This window comes from Lemur catta, chromosome 16, assembly GCF_020740605.2.
Source record: "Lemur catta isolate mLemCat1 chromosome 16, mLemCat1.pri, whole genome shotgun sequence".
In the NCBI taxonomy this organism is placed as follows: domain Eukaryota; kingdom Metazoa; phylum Chordata; class Mammalia; order Primates; family Lemuridae; genus Lemur; species Lemur catta.
The window spans coordinates 8704134-8728454 of record NC_059143.1 but is presented as its reverse complement, the minus strand read 5'-3'; the positions used below and the strand labels follow the sequence as shown (position 1 = coordinate 8728454).

The 24321-nt window shown below is 40.0% G+C and overlaps 1 protein-coding gene across 5 annotated transcripts in view; it reads left to right on the top strand.

Annotated features, from left to right (window-relative positions):
* Nucleotides 1-24321, top strand: part of ARHGAP28 (Rho GTPase activating protein 28) — a 168130-nt gene that overhangs the window by 98478 nt on the left and 45331 nt on the right. For 3 of the 5 annotated variants that reach the window (XM_045527372.1, XM_045527373.1, XM_045527375.1), the window contains exons 2-4: nt 2190-2389; nt 8364-8581; nt 18313-18405. In XM_045527372.1, the coding sequence (XP_045383328.1) occupies nt 2190-2389; nt 8364-8581; nt 18313-18405 (511 nt within the window). Of the gene's footprint in view, nt 1-1390; nt 1396-2189; nt 2390-8363; nt 8582-18312; nt 18406-24321 lie in introns of those variants that run through there. The other 2 variants (XM_045527376.1, XM_045527374.1) reach the window with 2 other exon arrangements.

Sequence of the window (24321 nt, the reverse complement as noted above, 5' to 3'; positions counted from 1 at the left end):
AATAAATTGGCTATCTTGCTGTCAATTCATGTTCAAAACTAGAACTATTCTTATAGTCAGGTACCATGAAAGGATCAATGAGAAAATTCCAGAAATTTCTACTAAGGGTGATTTAGAAAACCAGAAGGATTCCTAGAGGTGTAGAGCAGATGAGCAAATGGAAATTTTTTTTGTCTTACGGAAGCATTATTTCCCCTCTCATTTTGCACTCCCATACAGATAAGTGTGCTTTACATATGCCATAGGCCATGGCTAAATTTGATAACACCCCACTGCGGCTCTGCATATCAAAATGTAATTGTCCTAGGTGACTCATAATGCCACAGTGACCATACTGTGCCATTGCTCTGCTTACCTCTTTCCACCTGGGACTTCTCATTTTGAGTGAAACAGCTCAGACCATACATCGGTTAAGAGATAGTTTCAGTGTTTTTGTTCAATTCCACCTGAACCCATGGAGAAGAGGTTCTTTGAAAGGGTCCAACCCACACCAAATTTGAAAATTAAAAAAGAAAAGAACAAGTAAGAACGAGAACAGAAGCTTTTACTGCATGCAGTAACTCAGTTAATCTCCATGGTTGGAGCCCAGAGTGTTCTAGTTAATCAAACATTCTGCTCATAGGAAATGTAATATTTGCCAGTTGTACATCATGGAAGTCAAATATTTTGTTTTATTTCTATGTTTTTACGATGAGAGATCTAAATCTCCTGGAATCCAAACATTTTGGCATCTATCTGCCCTCCTGTGTCTCTTGCTGTGTTAAACAAACATTTATGGAATATTTTTATGTTCTGAATGCTTTACATGTTAATTCACTGAGTCCTTGGAGCAGCCCCCTGAGGAAAGCGCCCCCTGGAGCTGCTCCCCGCTCTGCTCTGTGTCCTAGATCGACAGTGGTGCCGATAGGTGGTGAGTGAGCACAGGAGCCCCCGCTGCCCTGGCAGTGGTCGGACGCCCCCTTAGTGGCCGTCCAGTTCTCCCCGACTCTCCGTGGGTCTCCGTGCTTCAGGTTGATGTTCTGCTTCCCTATCGTAATGTAGGTTTTTCCACTTAATGTTACAGATTTATCTCCCCTCACTATCTCAGAATTTCAGCAGCTAATCTTAAAAAAAAAATGTATCTTTTTCAATTTAAAAAAAAATTTGATAAATAGGTATTACAAAATTTATCTTCTTAACCATTTTTAAGTGTACGGTTCAGTGGTATTAACTATATTCATAATGTTGTGCAGCCATCAGCGTCATCCATCTCCAGTGCTGTTTTCATCTTGCAAAATTGAAACTCTGCCCATCTCAGAACTCCCCATTCCTCCTCCCCACTGCCAGCCCCTGGCAACCGCCGTTCTACTGTCTCTGTGAATTTGACTACTCTCAGTTCCTCATATAAATGGAATCGTATGTATTTATCTGTTTATGACTGGCTTATTTCATGAAGCACAATGTCCTCAAGGCTCGTCTCTGTTGTAGCATGTGCCAGAATTTCCCTCCTTTTAAAGGCTGAATGATATTTCATTGTTTATATCACATTTTGCTCATCCACTTGTCCATTGATGGACAGTTGGGTTGCTTCTGTGTTTTGACTACTGTGAATCATGCTGTAATGAACATGAATGTATGAATATTTCTTTTTGAGACCTTGCTTTCAATGGTTTTGGGTATATATCCAGAAATGGAATGGCTGCATCTTATGGTAGTTCTATTTTTAATTTTTTGAGGAACCACCATACCGTTTTCTAAAGAGACTGTATCATTTTACACTTCCACCAATAGTGCGCAAGAGTTCTGTTTCCTCCACATCTTCACCAACACTCGTTATATTCTGTTTTTTAAAAAATAATAACCACCCTAATGGGTGTGAGCAGTCAACTTTTACACCCCTCTGTCAACATCTTAGGTACTTTACAGAAGCAAGCTTTCATCATACATGTTTTGACTAATACAAATAACTTTGCATTTTATGAGTGTGTAAAACTTACAAAAAATGTTTTCATGTTAATTCTCATGGCCACAGCGTCATTATGAAGTATAGAGAATTTTTTTAAAAGGGCCACCACCGAATGGAGATGATTCCCTCACATCCCTCTCTGCCACGCTAATGCCATGTCATCGATTTTAAACTGAAGTTTAATTTTGTGACTTAATAATGTAAAGACACCCGTTTTCACTCACAGATATTATTCTTTCCTCAGAAAATCCATTCCTCGCTGCCGCCGGATTAACAGGATGCTCTCCAACGAATCCCTGCATCCCCCCGTGTTCAGCCGCTCCAACTCGCAGGTGTCCGTGGACAGCGCGTCCATGGAAGATTTCTGGCGGGAAATAGAAAGCATTAGAGAGAGCAGCATGGGCGGGCAGGAAGAGCCGCCTGCTGAGCCCAAGCCTGTGGATGGTAAGGTGCTAGCTTTGTTTCCTATGTGCCGACTGACTTTCTCTGTGAGTTCTCTCTGACTCTCCCGATAGGCAGAAATCATCCCACTAGTAGTTTAACCAGCGAATCCTTAGAATTCAGCAGATCAACCGCCTATTCCCACTGATTAATAGCTGCTGTCCTGGCTCAGGGTGACTCTTATCCAAGGTGACATAACTGCAAGGAGGGCTGAGCCTCAACAAACTCCAGATTGATCCCGTATGTGTCACTGCTTAGGGATGCCGTGCCTGTCTGTGTGATGCTGATGGCTTGTCATCAGACAGATTGAGTGTTCTCATTTTGACGGCTTTTCTATTTGTACACTTGACTGTTAATTACCAAAAAGAGACAGAGAAAGAGAGATAAATTTTGCCAGTGTAATTTTGGAGAAAAATGTTCACTTTAAAGCATTTACTGGTAGTATTGTATTAGACTGTGTTGTACTCTACCAAATAAAAGCCATGTAAAATATTCTGGTTTTCAGTGAAACTAAATAGAAGAAGGCTGAAGACTGGGTAAAAAAAAAAAAAAAATACCCAAAAGTCAAAAAGCAGTATAATTGTCCTTAGTTCTCTTTAAAAAGAGCTAAACTGCTCACCTGGTTGGTATTATAGAACCATACATCATTTCTTCCAGGCCCTGGATATATAAGACATCCAGAAAAGACTAAAGGTCATTTGCTCCTAAGAATATTTTCATTCGGCAGTGATTAACCTCAAGATAACTACTAAGATAATCTGAAACTTTAAAATATCTTCTCATTTTTCATTCCCTTATCTATATGTCTGTCTTTCTCAGGACTAAGAAGTAATCACTTAGATGTGCCACAATTAGTATGTGACGTCCTACACTACCAGAAATAAAATAAAAAGCCCCATCGCACATTTAATGAGAATTCACTCCAGGGAACCGTCTCCCATCAGTGGAGTGTGTCCTTACTCTTGTTACTTCTTACACTTTGCCTTTTCAGATACAGAAAGACAGGAAGGCACATAACGGAAGATGCCTCTCATCCTCTACCCCCTTTTTTTTACTATCCAGCCAGTTGCCCATCTGGAAAACCATGAGTCACAACAATAGCCTCCAATTTCTATCCAACACCACAGGTTTTCTTGCTGTCTTCCCTCCTTCCATATTTGTAACTCCCTTCTCCAATAGAGAGAAACCTGCCTCCCACCATCTGCCATCTGGTTACTCATTTGCTCACACCTAGAACACACAGAAAATATCTCCAGGTTTGTTAGCCTAAACTGATACAAAAAAACAGACCTACTAAGTAGAGTTTATTACTTATTTACAGGTATTTTTCCCTGAAGCATTTGAACAGATCTGACTGTACAATTCAGTGAGCTTTGACAAATCTATGCACTCTTACAACCTCACACCTGTCAAGATGGGTAACGTTTCAGTCCATCCAGAATAGCTCCTGGTGCTGTTTCCCAGTCAGTCTCCTCCCTCCCAAAGACATGCCGGCCTGGGGCAGCCGTGGTTCTGATGTTTGTGCACCAGAGATTGGTCTGGGGTTTGGCTCCTTTCACTGAACATGGCGTTTTTGAGATTCGTAGTGTATCAATTGTTCATTCCTTTTTATTATCGAGTAGTTTGTATAAGTTTACGAGCTGCCATAACAAAGCTGATAGATAGCTAAAACGATAGAAATTTATTCTCTCACAGTTCTGGAGGCTAGAAGTCCAAAGTCAAAGTGTCAGCAGGGCTATGCTCTCTCATAAGATTTTAGGGGAGAATTGGTCCCTGCATTTCTCTTAGCTTCTGGTGTTGTTTGCCATCCTTGGTGTTCCTTGGCTTTTGACACCATGTCATGCTATTCTCCGCCTCCTTAGTTACATAGTGTGCTCTCTGTTTGTGTCTCTTCTCCTCTTCTTAAAAGACACCAGTTACATTGGATTAAGGACCCACTCGATTAACATATTACCTCATCTCAATTTATAGCTTAATTACATCTGCCAAGACCCTATTTCCAAATAAGATTATATTTATAGATACCAGGGTTTAAGATTTCAACATATTTTTGGGGGGACATAATTCGATCCATAATAGTAATAGTCCCTTGTATGAATGTACCACAATTTGTTTATCCATGTACTTTTCTTTTCTTTTTTTTTTTTTTGAGACAGGGTCTCACTCTGTCACCTGGGTAGAGCTCAGTGGCTTCATCATAGCTCACTACAGCCTCAACTCCTGAGCTCAAGAGATCCTCCTGCCTCAGCCTGCTGAGTAGCTGGGACTATAGGCACATGCCACTATGCCTGGCTAATTTTTTCTATTTAGAGACAGAGTCTCGCTTTTGCTCGGGCTGGTCTTGAACTCCTGACTTCAAGTGATCCTCCTACCTTGGCCTCCCAGAGTGCTAGGATTTCAGGCATCAGCCACCTTGCCTAGCCCATCCATGTACTTTTAAATGGACTTGTGGATTGTTTACAATTTCGATTATGATGATTAATGCTGCTATGAGCAATCTTGTGAAAATCTTTTTGTGGAGATGTTTTTCTTTCTCTTGGATATATGTATTTTCCATAGAATGTGTGTAACCACATAAGAAACTGCTGGCATTTTTCCAAAGTAGTTGTACCATTTTACACCCTTTCCCACAACACTGGACAGACAGTTGCACTTCAACATTCTGGCAACATTTGATGTTATCAGTCCTCTTAATATGAGCTATTCTAGTGGATGTGTGGGGGTCTCTCATTATGGTTGTAATTACATTTCACCGATGACTAGTGATGTTGAACATTTTTCCTTGTGTTAAAAAACAATTACCATTGATTTTAAGTCTTTCATCTTTTTGGATATGAACAGTTTCCTGTAAACATTGCTTTTACTCCATCCCACAAATTTTGATGTGTTATATTTTATTCATTTTTAAATGTTTTCTCATTTTTCTTGTGTATTTCTTAATTTCCAAATATTTGTGGATTTTCTAGACATCTTGTTATTGGTTTCTAGGTAAATTGTGTTATGGTTAAGTAGCATAGTATGTAAGTGTCAATCTTTGAAATTTATTTAGATTTATTTTATGGCCTAGAATATAGTCTGTGTTGGTCAAGGTTCCATATGTATTTAAAAAGAGCATTCCAGCAATACTGGAGAACAGTGGGTGAGGAGAGCATGGCATGAGTGTGTCCAGAGGGTAAGCAGCTTCATACCTTGTAGGCCATGTCAAGGGTTTTCTTCTTAATTCCAACAGCAAGGAAAAAAACTAGCATTATTTTTATCTGCATTTGAAAGGACTAATTTAGTTACAATATGAAAAATGGGTTGGGAAGGGACCAAGAATGGCTGTGGGAGGAATTGATGGGAGTCTTACTGCAGCGGTCCAGGTGAGAGATGATGGTAGCTCTGACCAGGGTCACAGCAGAAGAGATAAAGGAAGGTGGACAACTCTGAGAAATAATAAGGAGGTAATGTCCAAAGATCTTGTTGATGTGTCAGAATTGATGTGTAAAACAGAGGGCGATGCCAGGAATGTCTCCTGGGTTACTTTCTTCCCTAATTACATGGATGGTGGGTTTCATTTATTGAAACATGAAATCCTGAAAGAAGCCTAGAGTTGGCAATGAAGAATATGAGCTCAGGTTTGAACATGTTGAGTATGACATATGATCGTTAGAGCCAAGTAGATATTGAATACACAGATACATGGAACTGGAATCAAAAGGAGTACTTTCTGCGGAGGTTATACAGTTGGCAGCTGGATAACAAACAGGATTGCATTGTCCTTAATTCAGCAAACAAACAGACTGACATGGGTGTCTGCCGCAGACATTCTCACCTACGGAAAACATATATTCCACGTGTGCTGCAATTTGAATCTGAGGATTTAGACCTTTCTCACCCCTAGTTTACGTTAACTCTAGTCCTACCAATGACTTCTTCTCTCACTCTTTCATAGTTCCTTATAGAGGTGGAGGGGAAAATCCAGTTTTTAGAACTTAAATATTAAACTATAATTGTACATTTTGTCTTCAAAAATGAAAATCTTATCTCATGCTGAAGTAAAGGAGGACTTCATAACTCACAAATCTTAAAGAATTATTACGTTAGATTAGAGATACCAATTATAAATTCACCTTTTATTTTCTGTTAAAGGGACAATTTACAGAGCAAATGAATAATAAAAACAGGATAGCAAATAAAATATTTGCCTAGCTGGAAACTGGACCTGTAGAGTACATTAGAAGGCTTTGTTTATGTACCAGTGATGCAATAGTGTAAACAGAGTGCAGTGCTCCCAGAACGATGCTATGACACGCGGTTTACAAATTAGTCTAATCTACTGTTTAAACCACCCGCATTCGGGTTTTGCCTGTTGCGCGTAGTGCCCAGAAATGTATGTGTAGTGGGTATTCTGTTATAGGACATTGTTATTCTGAATTCCTTGTATTTCTATATATATAGTTTACAATAGCAGTTGATTCTCTTTGATGAATTTTAGGTTTTTGAACTGCTCTCCAAAAAAAAGAAATGATTTTCTAATGTTCAGAATAAGGAAAAAAGTAGGAGAACGAACGTCAGTTGAATACCTGCTTTGTTTTGGGTTGTTTGTCATCTGTCATAAATCCATTGATGAAAAAAACAAAACTCATAATCCTCGTAGCTACCTAATACTTCTGTTGCTATTACCCCCATTGTAATTTCCCAAATTTGGTCTTGAGGTCTCTCTCCGGAGAGTGGCTACAAACTCTATCCCTGTCCTGCCGGGCTCCAGGGTATTCGGTCATGGATGTTTACACTGTGCCTTTCACAGGACACTTCTTGATCCTGGCAGACAGCCTAATGCCCAAGGGTCTGACGCATGACCAGGTGTCCCTCTCTAAGGAAATTTGTTTTTACTGGTAGACACCCTCTGGCTCTTGTCTGACCTGTATCCAGTTTATTCCTACCAAGGTAGCCAGTCTTTAGGAGAGCCCCGTCCAGGAGAGAAGTTAGGCTCAGGTGTGTTGGTCAGGGAGACACAGAAGAGGCAACTCAACCCAATGCATGAAATACCAGAGCCAGCGTGTTACTCACAGATTCCAGAAAGAAGACAGCGAAACCCCTCCCGGGACACTCCCACCCAACCAGCAGGTGGGGGGTGAGGGGAGGCCACCTGTGGGGCCCAGGGTGTTACCCAAGCAGGTTTCCAGTGGGGAGTTCTACTTGGTGGGTTAAGCAAGCAGGCACACGTTCCATGGAGTCACACTGTGACAGACAGGTAGTCACTGCAGCATGTCCACACAGCGCATGTGGGGTATGGGGGTCCATGGGGTGAGTCAAGGAGGTTGCATCCAGCTGTCCCATATGGAGGTGGTCACCAGGAGATGGCTGCATAGGGCAGATGTCTGGATTGACCACATGGAAGAACTGGGAGGAGGTAGAGAACTGGACACTGTCAAGAGTGACTAAGCCCTGCTTCTCGTATGAGAAAGTTAAACCTACATTCAAATGGATACTGAGGCAACATCAAATTATGTGAATTCACTACACTTATTTTAGTGAAAGGACATGAGGCCTAGAAATATCTTAAAACTTACCAAAATCATTCGGCTAGTAAATGGTGGGTGACACTGGGATTGAACCTGCATTTGAGTGATTGAAGAACCCTTTTGTGTTCCATTAAATTGTGTCTGTTCTACCATGGTTTCAGTTTAAATATTCATTTTTCATCATTTTTTGAAATTGGTAGTCCAGATGTGGCTTATATTTAACTCTCTGGCAAGGAAAATGACCTTACCAAGTCCGCCAATTACCTTACTCTCCTAGAAAATTTGACTTATTTAAAAAATACAATACAGAATTTTCATTTGTTATAATATTCTTTCCTATAAATCCGTATAAAAAAAGATAGTCTTGTATTGTTTACTGATATTTCTTGTCTGATACGCACAGACCTGTGGATACACGTGTCATCCAATCATACAGAACATATTCTAATCTTGGTAATGTTCTTTTACAGAAGGAGAACTGGAAGCAGAGTGGCTGCAAGATGTGGGTTTATCAACACTGATCTCAGGTGATGAAGAGGAAGACGGCAAAGCCTTGCTGTCTACATTGACTCGAACCCAAGCAGCTGCAGTGAAAAAGAGGTATAATACCTACACTCAAACCATGCGGAAGAAGAACAAGCAATCCGTCAGGGATGTCAGAGACATCTTTGGAGTCAGCGAATCTCCTGTAAGTAATGAACACAGCTCAAAGAGTGTTCAGTTTGATTGTGGAGTTGGGCATGGAGTAAGAAAAAATATCAGAAAAGGCTGGTTGGCAGTTTCCATTATAGCTTCTAGAGAAAACTAAGCAGACAGCACAGTGCAAAATTTTAGAAATTTGAACTTTTAGTGATGATTCCTTCTCTCTCGTACTACAATATCCATCAATACTAAATTCATTCCCTTCTTTGTTGAGGTTGGAGAGTAACTTCTTTGGCATTGGAGCAAGTCTTTGTGGATAGGATACACAGAGCCTTTACTTAAATCTAAGCACTGAATGGAAACTCTGTGGTCAGGCAAAGAAGTCCAAGGAAGTGGAATTAAGTATGGTCCAGGAGGTTTGGTTTAAACGGAGGTGGGGATGAGACAGTGGGTAGTGTAGCCTTTATGTTCGGATAAAGTAAAATGGTAAAAAAAAACAGAAAGATACCAGCATTAATTAAGTGGGTAAGAGAATGAATCAGAAAACCATAAGGGAAACATCACAAGTTTGATGAGAAATGGCTGCTTGAAGTTCCAGCCTACCCTTAGCAATTTCATGGCTACAGTTTTACTTCTGAGGCTGTTAGTCATGTTCTCCTATGTCTGTTTTATTGCTAGCTCTGCCTTGCCATGTATTTGTTCATTCATTCATTGCATTGCTACAATGTTGCATTGCAGTAATCATCGATGCAACAGATATTTATTGAATACATTTTCTGCGCGAGATCCTATGTTAGGTTTTATGCAGACAGGATTCCTGGAACTTTGGGAGTAATTAGTATATAGAAAAAAGGAAATTTGATACTCAGCTGCAGTTGATAAGATAAGTTGCCTGGGGTAAGTTAATCACTCTGATTTAGGTTTCTCTTCTGATTAATTGCGGTATCAATAATGACATAAATTAAAACTTCAAGGACATCGAGTAGAAGTCATGGTTGAAGACAGTCTCCAATCTGAGTTACTTTAGGTTGTCTGTAAGTCATATCTTTTCTTAGATACCTCAATCACATTGGGTAGTTGTCAGAGCAGCTCACACAGGCCCAGTTAACCTTTGCATTTGTGCTAAGTGTCCTAAAAATAATACTAGCCTTTAGAACTTTCTACAGTGATGGAAATGATCTACTTCTGTTGTATGTTGACAATATATAGGGTCTCATAAACATCTTCACAGGTTTTTTTCCGTAAAAAATTCAGCATCTGTTCTGCAAGTAAAGAAACTTGGAAACTTCTTGAGAATGTACCTGAATTTTTTCAGCTTTTGATTTGAATTTGACAACATAAACATCAATTTCTCCCTTCCTCCTTCTCTTGCTCTATGTCTCTGTCCTAATCTGCTTCTTTCTCTTTGTGTGATGGTGGTGTTCTTTCTTCTTCCATACTCCTCCTCCTCTTCCTCCTCCTCCTCCTCTTTCTCTTCCTCCTCTCCCTCCTCCCCCTCCTCCTTCCTTCCTTTCTTCTTCCTCTCTTTCTCCCTGTCTCCCTGTCTCTTCCACTTTTTATTTCTTTCTTTAAAAGTTTCCATTTCACTTTCTTAGTGAAGACATAACATCATAAGTTTCATAAGGAGATTTTGTATTAATCTCAGATGTATGAATTCAACCCAGTATATTACCTAGTGAGGCTATAAATTCAGTAATTTAGAAAATAGATATCTAGATAATGCTAGTTATTTTCTTAATTTTTATACATAAAATTCTATGCCCCTAATCATTTTCCTTCGGAATTTGGAAGATACTTGTCCATTATCTTCTCTCGTGTACCATTGCTGTGGCAAGGTACAATGTCTCTGTCAATCTCATTCCTTTGTATAACAGATAAGAAGCTTTGTGAATTTTATTTTTATTGTTGGAAACTTGAAATTTTACCAGCTTTCCCTTTTTAAAAAATTCATCCTGGTCAGTACTAAGTGAGCCCTTTCAATCTGAGAGCTAGTTCATTCTTCAGGTTCTATATAGTTTAAATGTTAGTTCCTTCTAACATTTAAAACAAGTATTTATTCCTTTCATTTTCTCAGTTATCTCCTTCTGAAACTCCTGTAGATGATTGTTGCATTGTTTGGATTGACCTTCTGTGTCTGTTAAATGCTCTCTTCATACTTTGCAAGCTTGTGTGTATGTGTGTGCTCGTTCTGCATTCTTGGATATCTCTTCAACATCATTTATTATGTCGGTAATTTGGCCATGGTTGTATTAATACTTACACCTTTCATTAGTTTTTAAAATTTTAACAGTCATACTGCTAATTTACCGAAGGCCCGCCTTGCCCTGACTGTCCTTCCTCTGTAGCAATCTGTTCTTCTTTCTTGGCTGCAAAAGCCTCCCAGCACTCTCAAGGTATTAAATAAATTAAACCTTAAATTCCAAAGTTCTCTTCTTTTCCTGAAATTATGTTTCCTTCAGAGTTTTGTGTTTATTTTTAGCATGATTGTTGTTGTTTAATTGACTTTGATACTTGAGCTTGAGTTTATATTTATTACTGAAGGATTGATTGATTGATATATGTAATGGCAGTTGTGTAGACCTGCTTTCTCCCAAGAATTCTCCTGCGAATAGGGGTCTGGGCCTGTGTGAGTGGTGTAATGTGTCAGTTGTCACACTTCATTTTGAAACATACATATGGCCTCAATGCTAAAGTAACAAGAGCCCTGAAGAACTGTAATTTATTTCCTTTATAGGCAAACTGACCTGCCCTGTTTAAATTCCTGTCCATATCCTTTTAGAAGGCCCCAAGGGAAGTGCAATTCAACCTTCCTTCTGTCCACAACCACCACACTCTCCTAGCACAGCACCACCACCACTGAGGCAGGTGGTCACTCAACACTGAGAGTTAGCTGCTGCCCACTCCCTGGTGTTCAAGGGAGGAAAGGGTCTGCCTGGCCCATATTCAGTAAAACAGTTTGCAATTGCTCTGGCCATGGCCTTCTGAGTCGGGAGTGCTTCCCTGCTCTTTTCTCATTCTGAAAATGGGCTTCTTCTGCATCAGCGTTTACTTTCTACACATATTTCTCTTGTGCCTTTTTGCAGGCTGAGGTTTTCCTCTACTCTTATCAAACCATTCTTGCCTGCTTTTTATCTGCCAGGAGCTTCCAACAATTTCTGTTCTGCTAATGGAAATATTTAGTGGTTCCTAGATCTACTCCTTTAAAAAGATATCTTTTTTGACACTTGAAGTGATTGCAGGGGAAGGAAAAAGCGGTTGTGCATTTTGCTATCTTGATCCAATTTTCTTGTGCTGATTCTTCAGTAGTATTTGTTCCTTTCAAAAAATAAATGTTTTTTTTCTTATTATGAACGTAATACATAATCTTTACTGGAAACTTAGAAAATATGGACAGGCAAGGAAAAGAATGGCACTTTCTATAGGCCTAAAGACATTTTATGATTTCATTAAATATCCAATAAATTTTATTTTTTGGTGGAGTTCTTACAAGAAAAGAATAGAATATGTAACCCTGTGTTCGTAGAGCCATTTCACATTAAATCGAAAATGCTAAATCAGTGTCTGGATACATCACACACCGTCTGCAGTTCTGTTCATCATGAGCGGAATTCCAGTTCCCAAATACATTGTTCCAATATTTAGAAGTTGTGAATTAAATGTGTTTTTTTTTTTCTGTAACACATTTAACTGGGCAAATAGTTGATCTAATTTATCTCCAGTTTCATAACTGATAAACAACTAGCTAAAGATGAAATTGATTTATAATTGACTGCGTAAATATAGTCATACAGTATACGTAAAAAACATGATTATATAACTTACCTATACACGTGGCTGCATGCAAGAGAAAACCCAAGAAATTGTAAGTTATACAAATATGGCTTTGTTTTTCTTTCTTAAGAAGCTGACGTAGGTGGCTCTTTTCCTTAAATGAATCCAGCTTCCTTTTATCTTTCTTTTCTCTCTGTCATATGCAGCTTCCATCTTTTTGCTTACAAGTTGGCTGGGCCAGGCACCAGGCACCATAGCCATGTTCCTGTCAGTTCCTGGAACTTGTACCAATGGACTCCGTCCTTCTGACCTTACTTTCCTGGAAATTCTACTCAGTAGAATTCCAGTTATCTCTCAGTGCCCAGACTTATATCATCGTTAGCTGCAAGGGAGCCTGAGATACTGGTTTTTTTTTTTTGTTTGTTTGTTTGTTTGTTTAAGCTGGACACATAACTCTCTGAAAGAAAATCAGGACGCTGTTAATGAAGACAGCAGACTGGATTTGGGGTATGCAGTTGACAGTATCATCCACAGAGAACAGTGCCTATTAATGTGCCTGGCATTTAGTGGGCTCTCAGTATAGGTTAACAGATTGCTAAATGTAATGACTAGTGCGTAGGCAGTCATAGCTATGGCTGTCTCTGCAAATCTCTATGAACGTACACACATTATGCATACCAAGTGATTAATTGCACAATTAAATTTGGGAGACTATTCCTGAATAAAAATGCACTTTTCATTTTTTTCAATAGCCAGATGATTTTTATATCCTAACTCCTCTTTTGAATGTGACCCTGGATGAAGAAGAGATAGCAACAATTCCCCGCAGAAATGGTCATCTGCTAAGATAAAACAAGGGAAACTGAGTGTAGGGAGGTTAGAAAAATAATTATTTCAAGACAATCAGAAAAACTTGTGGGGTGGAGGAGCACGGGGAAAATTCCCCACTTAGCTTGACACAATGAAGAAAAAGGAGACTCTTAAACTCAGAAATGAATAATTAAATAGTTAAATCCACAAATAACTACACGCCCTACCTGTGCCTACAATAACAAACATAACAACAGCTGCAGCTACAGCTGTAGCCGGAAGTCAGAATGTGGGGGAGGCTGTCAGCTCAACTTTCATCCTCTTGGCTGAGCTCATAACGGAAAATCTTATCTACCCTCCCTGTATCTTCCAGCATTCATTTAATTCTCGCCGTAAGAAATATTTTGACATTTCAGTTATTTTCCAAATGTGAATATCTTGTGGGGAGCAGCAATAAGTGGGAAAAAGCAACACTGTCTAAGGGACAGGAAGTAAACACATCTCATTAGAGCCCACCATGTCCATTTCAGTGCAGAGTTTCAAAGAGTGTTAATCTGGGTTGATAACTGCCCGTGAATCCGCCTCGGTAGAAGGCTTTATTTTTACGTGGTGAGTCGCATGCCGTGATCTGTACCCCCTGGCGCGAGGCGTGGGGACTCCTTTTGCAGCGGTGCGCATGCGCGGGAGCCGTAGCGGGGTGTGGGGTTGCCATGCCTCATGGCGGCCGCCCGTTTACGGTGAGGGACTTTGCTCTGTTACACGTCAGTATGACTACCCTTGATCTGATGAAGACGGTGAGGATGTTCAGTTTCTGTGCGGTTTATTTTTCTCTTACACGTACGTTTCGTGGGGCACCCTGTGGATCTTACGACCGTCCTAACAGGCCGGCTCTCGGTCCCCTCGGGCCTTCTGCCGGGTGTGGGTGTGGCCGGCGGGTTCTGGCCGCTCCCGCGTCGCCCGGGGCAGGCTGAGGTCTGGGTGTGGGGTGCTGTCGCCTGGTGCTGTGAGCAATCCTGTGGTGCAGATTTCGTCTCTGGGTTTCTCTCCTAATTTTATTATATTTCTCATACAGGTATTAACTCCTTCTAGTCAGAGGGCTTCACGCTTTCTGTTGAGTTGGCGGCAGGTTGTTCCCCCAGTGGAGGGAGTCTTATGTCCCTTACTTCTGACCCCTCTCTGCTGTCCCCGCTCCCTCCACAGCGGCCACCACCTCACCCCTCGGCCAGAAGAGGGCAGGTCAGAGTTTGTAAACGTAATTGGTTTCTGAGCCTTTGCCACACCTAACGCTACCTGTCATCTTGGTTGTCTTTTCTGTACCCTGTCGGGTGAGGGAGCGATTCCCACCCCAGGTTCTGAGGGCGGCTGAACCCGCAGCCCCCGACGCCAGGCAGGTGAGAGTCACAGCAGTTTATGAGTCACATACCCACAGCCCAGGGCAGGAGGACCCTGCACGCCACGGCGTCACTGTGGAGTGCTCCCGGGAACAGAGTGAACGGCCAGGGGCTGCAGGCTCAGCATCGAGAGGGTGGGGTGTCCCTGGTCCCCACAGCAGGTTGTGAGTGGCTTGTTTGAGTAATTCCATGGCTGGCAGGGACCTGGAGCCCACTGCTCAGGGAGAAGCAAGAACCGTCCCCTGGGTAAGGTGGGCTGTGTGGCCGGAGGACCCCACTGCAGACCAGAGTGAGGAGAACTTGCCATCAGGCCAGCTGGTCGTCCCAGGTGCCAAGGCAGCCTAGAGCGCTGAGCCCGTTATAGGTCTCACGCCACACCCGCACTCCCACGCCGAGCTGTGGTCACTCACTGGTCTGGGCTCAAAATATTACTTTTCTCTTTTCATCCTCATGTTTTATCTTTTACCTTCTTCAAACTAGAAAAAACAAAATGGTGGGATTTTGTTGTTGTTGTTAGATTTTCTCCCCTCTCAGTATGATATCGAAGCAGTACGACTTCCATTTCAGAGGGTTTGTTGTATTCTTTGCTCTGTGAGTAGGCCTTTTATCTAGACTACAGACTTTGTATATGGTGAGCTGAGGCCTATATAAAGTGTAGAAAATATATGCCTTTTTCAGATCTGACCATCTGAAGCACAAGACAATGTAGATAATTTTACATATGTATGTGTGTCTCTGTATGTATGTAGATGTAGGTTAGACAAGTGCTAGTCTTCAAACATTTATAAACTGAATTTTTAAATATGTTCGTTTAAATATCAAAATGATATATCGTGGTTTGCCCCTGAGTCAGGGGTTCCCAAGTGCACACCCAGGTTAGTGATTTATGAGAGGACAGGACCCAACATATAGCCATACGCATGGCTGTGATTTGTTTCAGGAAAAGGATACGAAGGAAAATTGGCAAAGGGAAAAGGTTCGTGGAACAAAGTCAGGGAATCTAGGTGCAGCTTCCAACATCTCTCACTAGATCCACCTAGGACGAGATTAATTCTTCCAGCAACAAACTGCTATCCGCCAGGGAAGCTCATCTAAGCCCAAGAGCCCAGGGCTTTTATTGGGGATGATCACATAGGCACCCTCTACCTAGCAGGTAACAAAATTCCAGACTCCCAGCAGAGCAGGTATTCGGCATAAGCCACATTGGTTGAACAGTTTAGGAGCAGTGAGCCAGTCTTGACGTTAGGGAATGGTGGGGACCCCCTGAAATTCAATTTCCCAGACGCCAGCCAATTGCCAGCCTCACAAGCAGGCCTTTCTAGGGAGAGCGTCTCAGGTCTACTGTGGTAACTCATTTCTGCAGAGCTCCCAATAGAATATATTTCTGGATGTAGAGGAGTAAAACTTCTTTCATTTGCCTTTACTTTCTCTTTTCCCCTTAAAAAGTGATGACAGAGTCAGCTTTGATTCTAGGGTGATCAGAACGAAACAGTTGCAGGTATTTACTGAACACTCACTAAGTGCCTAGCACGCTAGACAATAGCAGCAGAATAAGGAGACGTAGCCCCTGCACTGGGATTCTTACATATCAGCTTAAATGAATTTAATGTGCAAACAAAAGCAGTAACGATGGTTAGAAGGTGAGGCTGGTTAGAAGGTGAGGCGTGGTAGTTCACAGTTACAGGGTAAGGTAACAGTTGGCCTGGGAATGGAACGTTTGTGGCCAAGGGGGGGACATTAACCCACTCTGTGCATGTGTCCTATCAGCTGCCACCCACCCCCACCCCCACGACTAAGCTGTGCTAACTAACCTAGTGGCTCTTGCTTCAGTGCAAGTGAAGTGGTTCTGTCTTGTGCTTCATCCCGGAGAGCGAATAATTAAAGTGCCAGAAGGATCGTCAGACGTGCTCAGGGTGAGCAGAGGGAGGCAGCAACACAGCACGGCTGGGCTGTCTCCTTCCCGGTCTCCTCACTGCCAAAACGTTCTGCTCCCGCTTGGTTTTCACCGTCCCTTTCATTTCAAATCCTTGAGGTGACCCTTTAAAGGTTAATAAGGGGACAAGCATGGTGCCAGACACACGCCTGTGGCTGAGGTGGACAAGAAGGTTTGTTTAAGTTCCTCCAGCCAAGCCCGTTTGTAGGAGGAGGAAACAGGTGCTGTCTTTTCGTACAGGGGACAGCGAAGGACGATAGCATAATAAAATGACTACGGAAAATAGTAAAAATACCAACTTACATAATCATGTATGTTACAAAATGTCACATCTTAGCAGATTGTACCTTTTACTCTTTGAGCAAATCTGGCAAGAAATGTCTCTGGATACTAAATTTTCATATCCAAAGAACTTAAATCCTAAATTAGTGAGTATCAAGATGCTAGGCCCTAAATCAGTTTCCTACAGAAATTTGTAGGTATTGGCCCATCTGCCTTTTCATGCAGTGTTGACGTTGGAAAGCCTGATGCCTCCCTAAAACTTAGTCCTTTATTTATCCTGCTTTCATCTTTATATTTCTGGAAGCTTTTTAGGTTTATCTTTATTGTTGGGGAGCTGAAATGTCATCAGGATGTGAAATCTTTTTTTCTTCTTTCATTATGATCAGCTCTCAGCTTTGGTTTCTGAAAATTGTTCCTTTCCTTTCAATTCTGAATGTCGTCTTCCTATTATTTCTGTAATTATTCCTTTTTCTTTATTTTCTCTATTCTACCTTTCATTACTCAGATTAAACTCACATATCTTAAGGTATCTCTCATATTTTCCATGTCTCCATTTCCATTTGGTCTGTATGTTAGTCGATTTTGTCTGCATTGTCTTGTAGCTCTGAATTCTACTTTCTGCCATGAGTGGTTATAATTTGGCTTCTATAAAATTTTTAATTCAGTCATAATTCACAAGAATGACTCTCTTTTCACTGATTTCCCATTTATTGTTATAGTTACTTTCTGACTTATGGTTGCAATAATCTCTCAAATCTCTCTGAAATTGTTAAATAATTACAGGTATTTGTCTCTTTCCTTAATTATCTGTTTCTCCCAGAATGTTTATCACTGCACTTCTTCTTCATGATGTTGATTTTCTCTAGCTCTTGGTTTATAAACCACTGCAAAATATAGGCATAAAATCTGGCTTTAAAATACCATGGTTTTGTCAGTGAGCTGCATGACTTAGACAATTATAGGTTTACTTTTCTTACAAAACAAGAAGCTTAAGGAGGAAGGCCAACTGCCCTAACATGGATCTGCCAACTTTTCCATCTTTCCTTTCTGCTCCCCTTAGGGAAGGGCTGAGAGGTAATGCTTCCAAGATGTCTGGGCATCACAGGTACCATGTTCGTGTTCCTGAAATAAGCATCGGGCAGCTGATTCCATCCACTTTAACAAGAAGATATTAACCTTCCTGGATGCTCCACGAAGTAGAATTCCACTTAAATCTCATGGGATGTAACTATCACATGATCACATTTAGTCTTTTTAGTTAGACACAGCATCTTGGAGCAAAATCATGACATTCATAAGTTAAGGAAGAAAAGAAAAGGGGATTTTGGCAGGCACTAGCAAAGTCTGCTTCTGAGACCCATTCTGTTACAGTGTACCACATTTATGAGGATCAGTATAATTATGGATGAGTTGGTAAGTACTATTATCAATGCACAGATTGCATTAACTCTGTATATCTCCACCCAGCTATACGTATGTACGTACACACACACACACACACACACACCACTCTAGCATAATACATAATTGAATATACATTCACATTTGGAAAGATTCCTAGATAAACATGACTTTCACTTCTTCCATTAGCCAGGTAATACCTGTGACAACCACACTCCTCAGCTGGACGGCACTCAGGAAGAAAAAGAGCTACCAGGAGTTATCCAAACAAGGGGCCCCATGGTAAGTGACAGCAGGGGACTTGGAGGTAGTTGTGAAAGAAGCCATTTCTTCAAACAGTTGTTCAAAGCTTGAAAAAAAATGCAGGATAATTAAGGTGGTTGGACAACCACAGCTGTCAACATCCCTGTCTACCTTTAATCAATCTGTAAGAAAAATATTCAGCATAAACAAGCCCAAGTTTAATACGTAAACATACAAAGAATTGCGTATTCTATAAAAAACAGAATATATACTCAGAAAATATTTGTTAGCACTTCTTTTTTGACAGATTTAGTGTCCTTACATTTTATCTTTAATTTTAGAAAATTTTCTTAGGAGTGTTAGTTCCACTGAGTTACAAGCCTACCTGCGGGAGCAACAGCAGGTGTGCTCAGGTTCTCTGCTGTCTCCCAGTGTAGGGTGAATTTCAGGCATTTTAGTTCTGATACTTCAGCCCTGAGTGTCCAATTCCTGGCTCCGTCTCGTTCCCTCGCTTTTCCTCAGCACCACCTCTGCTCCCCCCCATTCCCCCAGAGAAGGGCAAAGCCAGGCAAGCCTAAGAACGACGATGGAGCCTCTATGCATGTACAACAGGGAAAGGTTGCTTTATTTACGGTTTATCCAGGGTCTTTTCTCATGTCTGTTTCTACTTGAAGACCTATCCCAAGCTCCTTATAGGAGAAAAGATATCTTGGGGTAGGAGTTAATGTAATTTATTTTCCCTTTTATTTTTCTATCCTCGGAGTTCCTCTCCTAACTTACTTCCAGGAAGAGAAGAGCAGAATGGTGACTCCCAATAATAGGGCCTCTCTTCCCTGCCGAGCTGCTGCAGCACAGAGACTTGAACCCTGAAGGAGTTGATCCCGCACGCTCAGTCATTTTCCTTCGTAATTTGGAGGAGATAGTACCAGTCATTTCCAGAGTTCTCTTGCATTTTCCTTGGTGCTGTTTTGATGAGGCGTTAGGTAGATTTTAGGAAAGAATCCACGTTATTTCTGAAATCTTGCTCTCTGACCACCACTTGTCTGAATACTGCTGGGATTATTTTTCCTACTTTTTAGTTATGTTTTGTGGATTCTACTAGATTTTAGGAGAGAGAGCCTTGGTCATCTGGCTTAACTCTTCCATTTTATCCTAGATTATAATCCCTGTTGTTTATAGAAATAATACCAAACTCATTCTTTTTATATTAAAAATTTGCCACAGTCTACTTGCTGTGGGTATTTCCAACCAGCAGTTCTCTTGGATTAACCACACAAACTCTCAACTTATGAGAACAAATCAGCTTTCTCTTTCAGGAACATATTCTGACTTTCCCAGTGTCAAAATTTTGTTGGGTCTTTACTTGCCTTTTAGAATAGATAAGAGATTTGAACAGATAGTTCACCAAAGAAGATGAATGGCAAGTAAGTTCATGAAAAGGGGCTCAGTATCAGTAGTGATTATCGAACTGCAAATAAAGCCACAACTCATTATACCTCAGTATCTCTAGATATCCTGAAGAACGGCTAAAATTAAAGACTGACTAGGCCAAGCATTGCCACAGATGTGGAACAACTAGAACTTTCATATATTGTTGGTGGGAGTGTAAAATGTTTCATCCATTTGGCAGCTTCTAAAAATGTTAAGAATATACCTGCCATAAGACCCAGCCATTCCACTCATAATACATATCCACAAAAAGACTTATCCATGCTTTATTTATAATCACCCCAAACCAAAAACAGCCCAGATGTCCATCTTCAGGTAAATGAATAAACAAATTGTTTTATATCCACACAATAGAATACTACTCAGTAATAAAAAGCAACAAACTACTGATACTCACAACACAATGGATCTCAAAATAATTATGCTGTATAAAAGAAGCCAGACAAAAAATATTCCATTTATATAAAACTGTAGAAAATGTAAACTAATCTATAGCAGGGGACAGATGATAAGTGTTTGCCTGGGGACCTAAGGGTGGGTAAGGACAGGAGGGAAGGAGAGATTCTGAAGAGGCATGAGGACATTTTTGGAAATGCTTGTCTTTGTTCTTTATCTCAACAGTGGCGATGGTTTCACAGGTTATATATATATATTTCTCAAAACTTATCAAAACTCTTCAAATTGCACTTTATGTGCAGTTCATTGTATGCCAGCTATATCTCAATATACGTGTTAAAAATGAGTCCACTTAATGTTTTATGAATAGCCTACATATTTATTTTGCAATAAGGTACTTACAATAAAGAGTCATATATTATGTATTACCTGTGGTTGACCCTTGACTCTAACTCTCAAATGCCACCAAACCCAAGCATTTACAAAAGGTTTACAGTCCATTCTGTGATTATCAGAGACCTACTTTACAAATCACTTCTTATATAGATAAAAGAAGACATTTTCCCTATGTGCAGTTGACATAAACGAAATATTGTTGTGTTAGTTTATTAAAAATGCAAAGTAATCACTCTAGTTTATTTCCAGTGCCTTAAATGAAAATCAAATACCTACACTTACTATTGATTCATAATTCATTGCAAAACACAATCATACCATCTGTTAAAAATCATCAGATACATCTGTGTTTGCTTCATATACAAGAAAATCTAAGGAACCTTGATTTAAACAAGTAGAAGTTTGTTTTAATCACAAAACAAGAAACTGGTGGTGGGTAGACCAAGGCTGGTACAAGTACAAAACAATGCAGTGGCAACCTTAGCATGGACTTCCGACCTTTTCCTTGTCATGTTACTGCCTTAGCATGTGGATTTAATCCTTATACCCACCAGGTGATGAAGAAACTCAGGATGCTGTGTTGATACCCCATTAGGAACATGTGCCAACTGACTGTCAATTTTTAACAGAAAACCTTAGCTGTCCTGGAAAACTGTACAGTAGAATTTCTCTTATTCTTTGCTGACAGACTGTTATACCCTTAGTATGACTTTATGGGTTTTTATTTTATTTTATTTTATTTTATTTTAGTTGCCTGAAAGACATTCCTTTATAAATAAGCTTTTCTAGTTTTTTTTGGTTACCCTCTCTGCAACTTTTTGAATTTTATGAATTTTCAATTTATTTTAAATCTATTGCAGGACTTCTGAGCTTTCACAAGGATCTGCCTTTTATTTCATTCATGCTGATGAGCACTCAGTGATTCCTTTCTGTCTGAGACCTGTTTTCTTTCTTTAGTTTCTGGATATTTTCTTCTTCTATTACATCTTAAATTATTTTTCCTCCCCATTTCTTATGCCCCTCCCTTCTAGAGCACATATTAGATGGTTGTGGCTTTGCTTGAATTGAATTTCAATATCTTCTGCTTTTTCTCTCATGTTAATCTGTTCGTTCTATGTCCTAGATTTATTTATGTTTCAGAGTAGACATTTTTTTCTTATCACTTGTTGGTCTTTTGGCTCAGATCAAGTGTAGAAATTTTTTTCTGTATTATTGCTTAGCTTTTCTCAATGTTTGTCAATTTCGCCAAATGTATTCTTATTTCCCAAGAGCAACTTTTTTCTCTCTAACATACTTATTATAGCAGTATATTCTTGATTCAGAGCACCAACAGCTCCTTAAGTCTCTTAGAAGGTAAGAAATCAGATTATTTTTATGTGTTTTCTTATTGAAATATAACTTAACTAACAATAAAATGCATACATTTTAGGTGTTTAATCCAATTAGTTTTAACAAATGTTTTCACCCATTTTATCACAATTAACCAAAATATGGAACATTTCCATTGCCCCAGAAATTTCTTTTTTTTTTTTTCTTTTCTTTTTTTTTTTTTTTTTTTTGTAGCCTTTCTTGTGCCCTAATTTAGTGAATAGGCCTTCTGATTGTTTTCTGTTTTTATTTAAGGCTTTTAAAAACCTAGTTTCTTAAACAAATTATTGATATAACATCCTGTTACCCATTAGGATCATTCGTCCCACAACGGTAGATCATTGTGTGCCAGGCATTATACTAGGACACTGGGATACAGTGAGGCTGGAGAGGAGAGGACAAAGGTGAGAGGAGAGGGAGGTGTGTTTGGAGAAGTAAATGGAAGCCAGACGATGAGAACCTTGCTGGAAATAAGGATATTTCCAACGAGGAAACATATAATATATAAGCAATAGAAAGCTACTAAATGGCTTTAGGCTGGAGGATGACTTCATTAGATTTATGTTTTGAAAATCACCACCCCAGATATTATGTATAGAATGGATTGGGGGCAGGGGAACTGGAGTTACAGCCAAGTGAGATACCAGTAAAGCTAATGCAGTGAACTACGGAAGACCTAGTGGTGTGGGTGGTCTAGCTTGGACAAGGGAAGTCAGATTTTTCTCAGGCCCTTTTCATTAATAGTCAGTGGTCCCTCTGCCCCAGCCACACAGCGGCAAGCCGTGCTGTGATTTCTAACATTTTAGCTTGGTTTCACCTTTCATATGTATCTAGCTATAAATATAATATGCTCTTTTGCATCTGGCTTTTCATGTTTCTCATAATAATTTTGAGATTCATCCATATGTTGCATATATTAGAAGTTTGGTCCTTTTATTACTAATAATACTCCATTGTATAAATATACCACTGTTGGTATATCTAGTCTCCTGATGGAAGTACATTTGGATTATTTACAGTTTGGAGCTATTGTGAACAATGCTACCATGAGTATTTATGTAGTATAAAGAATATATATTCTTGTTTCTCTTAGGTAAAATGGCACATAATTCAGATTGTTGGCAAACATAGCTACACACACCCCATCACTCATAGCTCTTAAACTCAACAAAGAATAACTTAATAGGTAAATCCCAAGTAACTTAGTTCTATCTTTTAAAGAAATCCATAGGCAGAAACACAACAACAAAAACTAGTTTTTTATTGTATATTTTGTGTGGAGGATGTTGTCCACTAAAGCTTGGTCTTTATGGATGAGTTCACATGGAAAAATAACAAACTACCATGTAAATGTTTTGTTCAATATTTTCAGTATCAATATTGATGTAAATGTTTATTTTTCTCCAGTTATTTCCCAAATGTAAACATCTCATGTGGAGAACATGTTAGCTTTTGAAATGTGTAGCAATAAATGATGCAAACAGTGAAGTGTCTACCCGAAGTTTGAGTACTGTCTGCTCAGGGAACCGCACACCTCCCGTTGTGTGGCGGTACTATGTCCTCAGGTTGTAGATTTTGCCTCCGGTGGATGAGAGCTTCTGACCAAGACTGTGGATCCTAGGTGTTTTCTCCCATCCAGCTCCCCAGCCCCTGCCCCTTTCCCTCACTATGGGAATCCCATCACAACAGGAGGGTGATAGGATCCACTAAGACTCCATGCAAGGACAGTGTGAAAGGTGTTCTACTAGGCAGAAGCTATCAGCACACCTGCAGGTGGAGCTACAGCTCTCTGGGTCCCTAAAATTTTCTGCAGAGACATAGCACTGGACTTTATTGGTTTTTTTTTTTGTTTGTTGGTTTTGTGCAGGAAATTGTTGTATGTTTCCTTTACAGTTGAGTAGATCTATTTTCCCAAAAGGCCAAAATTGTTGATTATGTACTCATGTAAGTGAGTGGAGTGTGCTTAGCTTTAAGTTGTATGTTGGGGGCAGGGGTGGGTAGCTTAGCACATACTGTCTGCAAATGCAAAAGCAATGAGGGAGATGAAGGTTCTAATTTACTACTTCCAGGCAAAGCTGATTTCATTTTTTGTTCTCCCTCCACGTTTTTTGTTGTGGCTTCCAGAGTTCCTTCTCCCTTAGACTTGTAGACTTGTGTACTTACACTAAGAACCCATACACTCCCAAGATAGTTCATTTTATTTAAGTTTTGTTTGTTTGTTTGTTTTTCCTAGGATTATATTTAGGAGCTGTCTGCATATTTAAGGGAGGAGAAGTCTACCTGGCTCCAGTTTTTGTAAACATTTCTTAATTATTTATAGGCTTTTCCTACTCTTTGTTCCTTCTA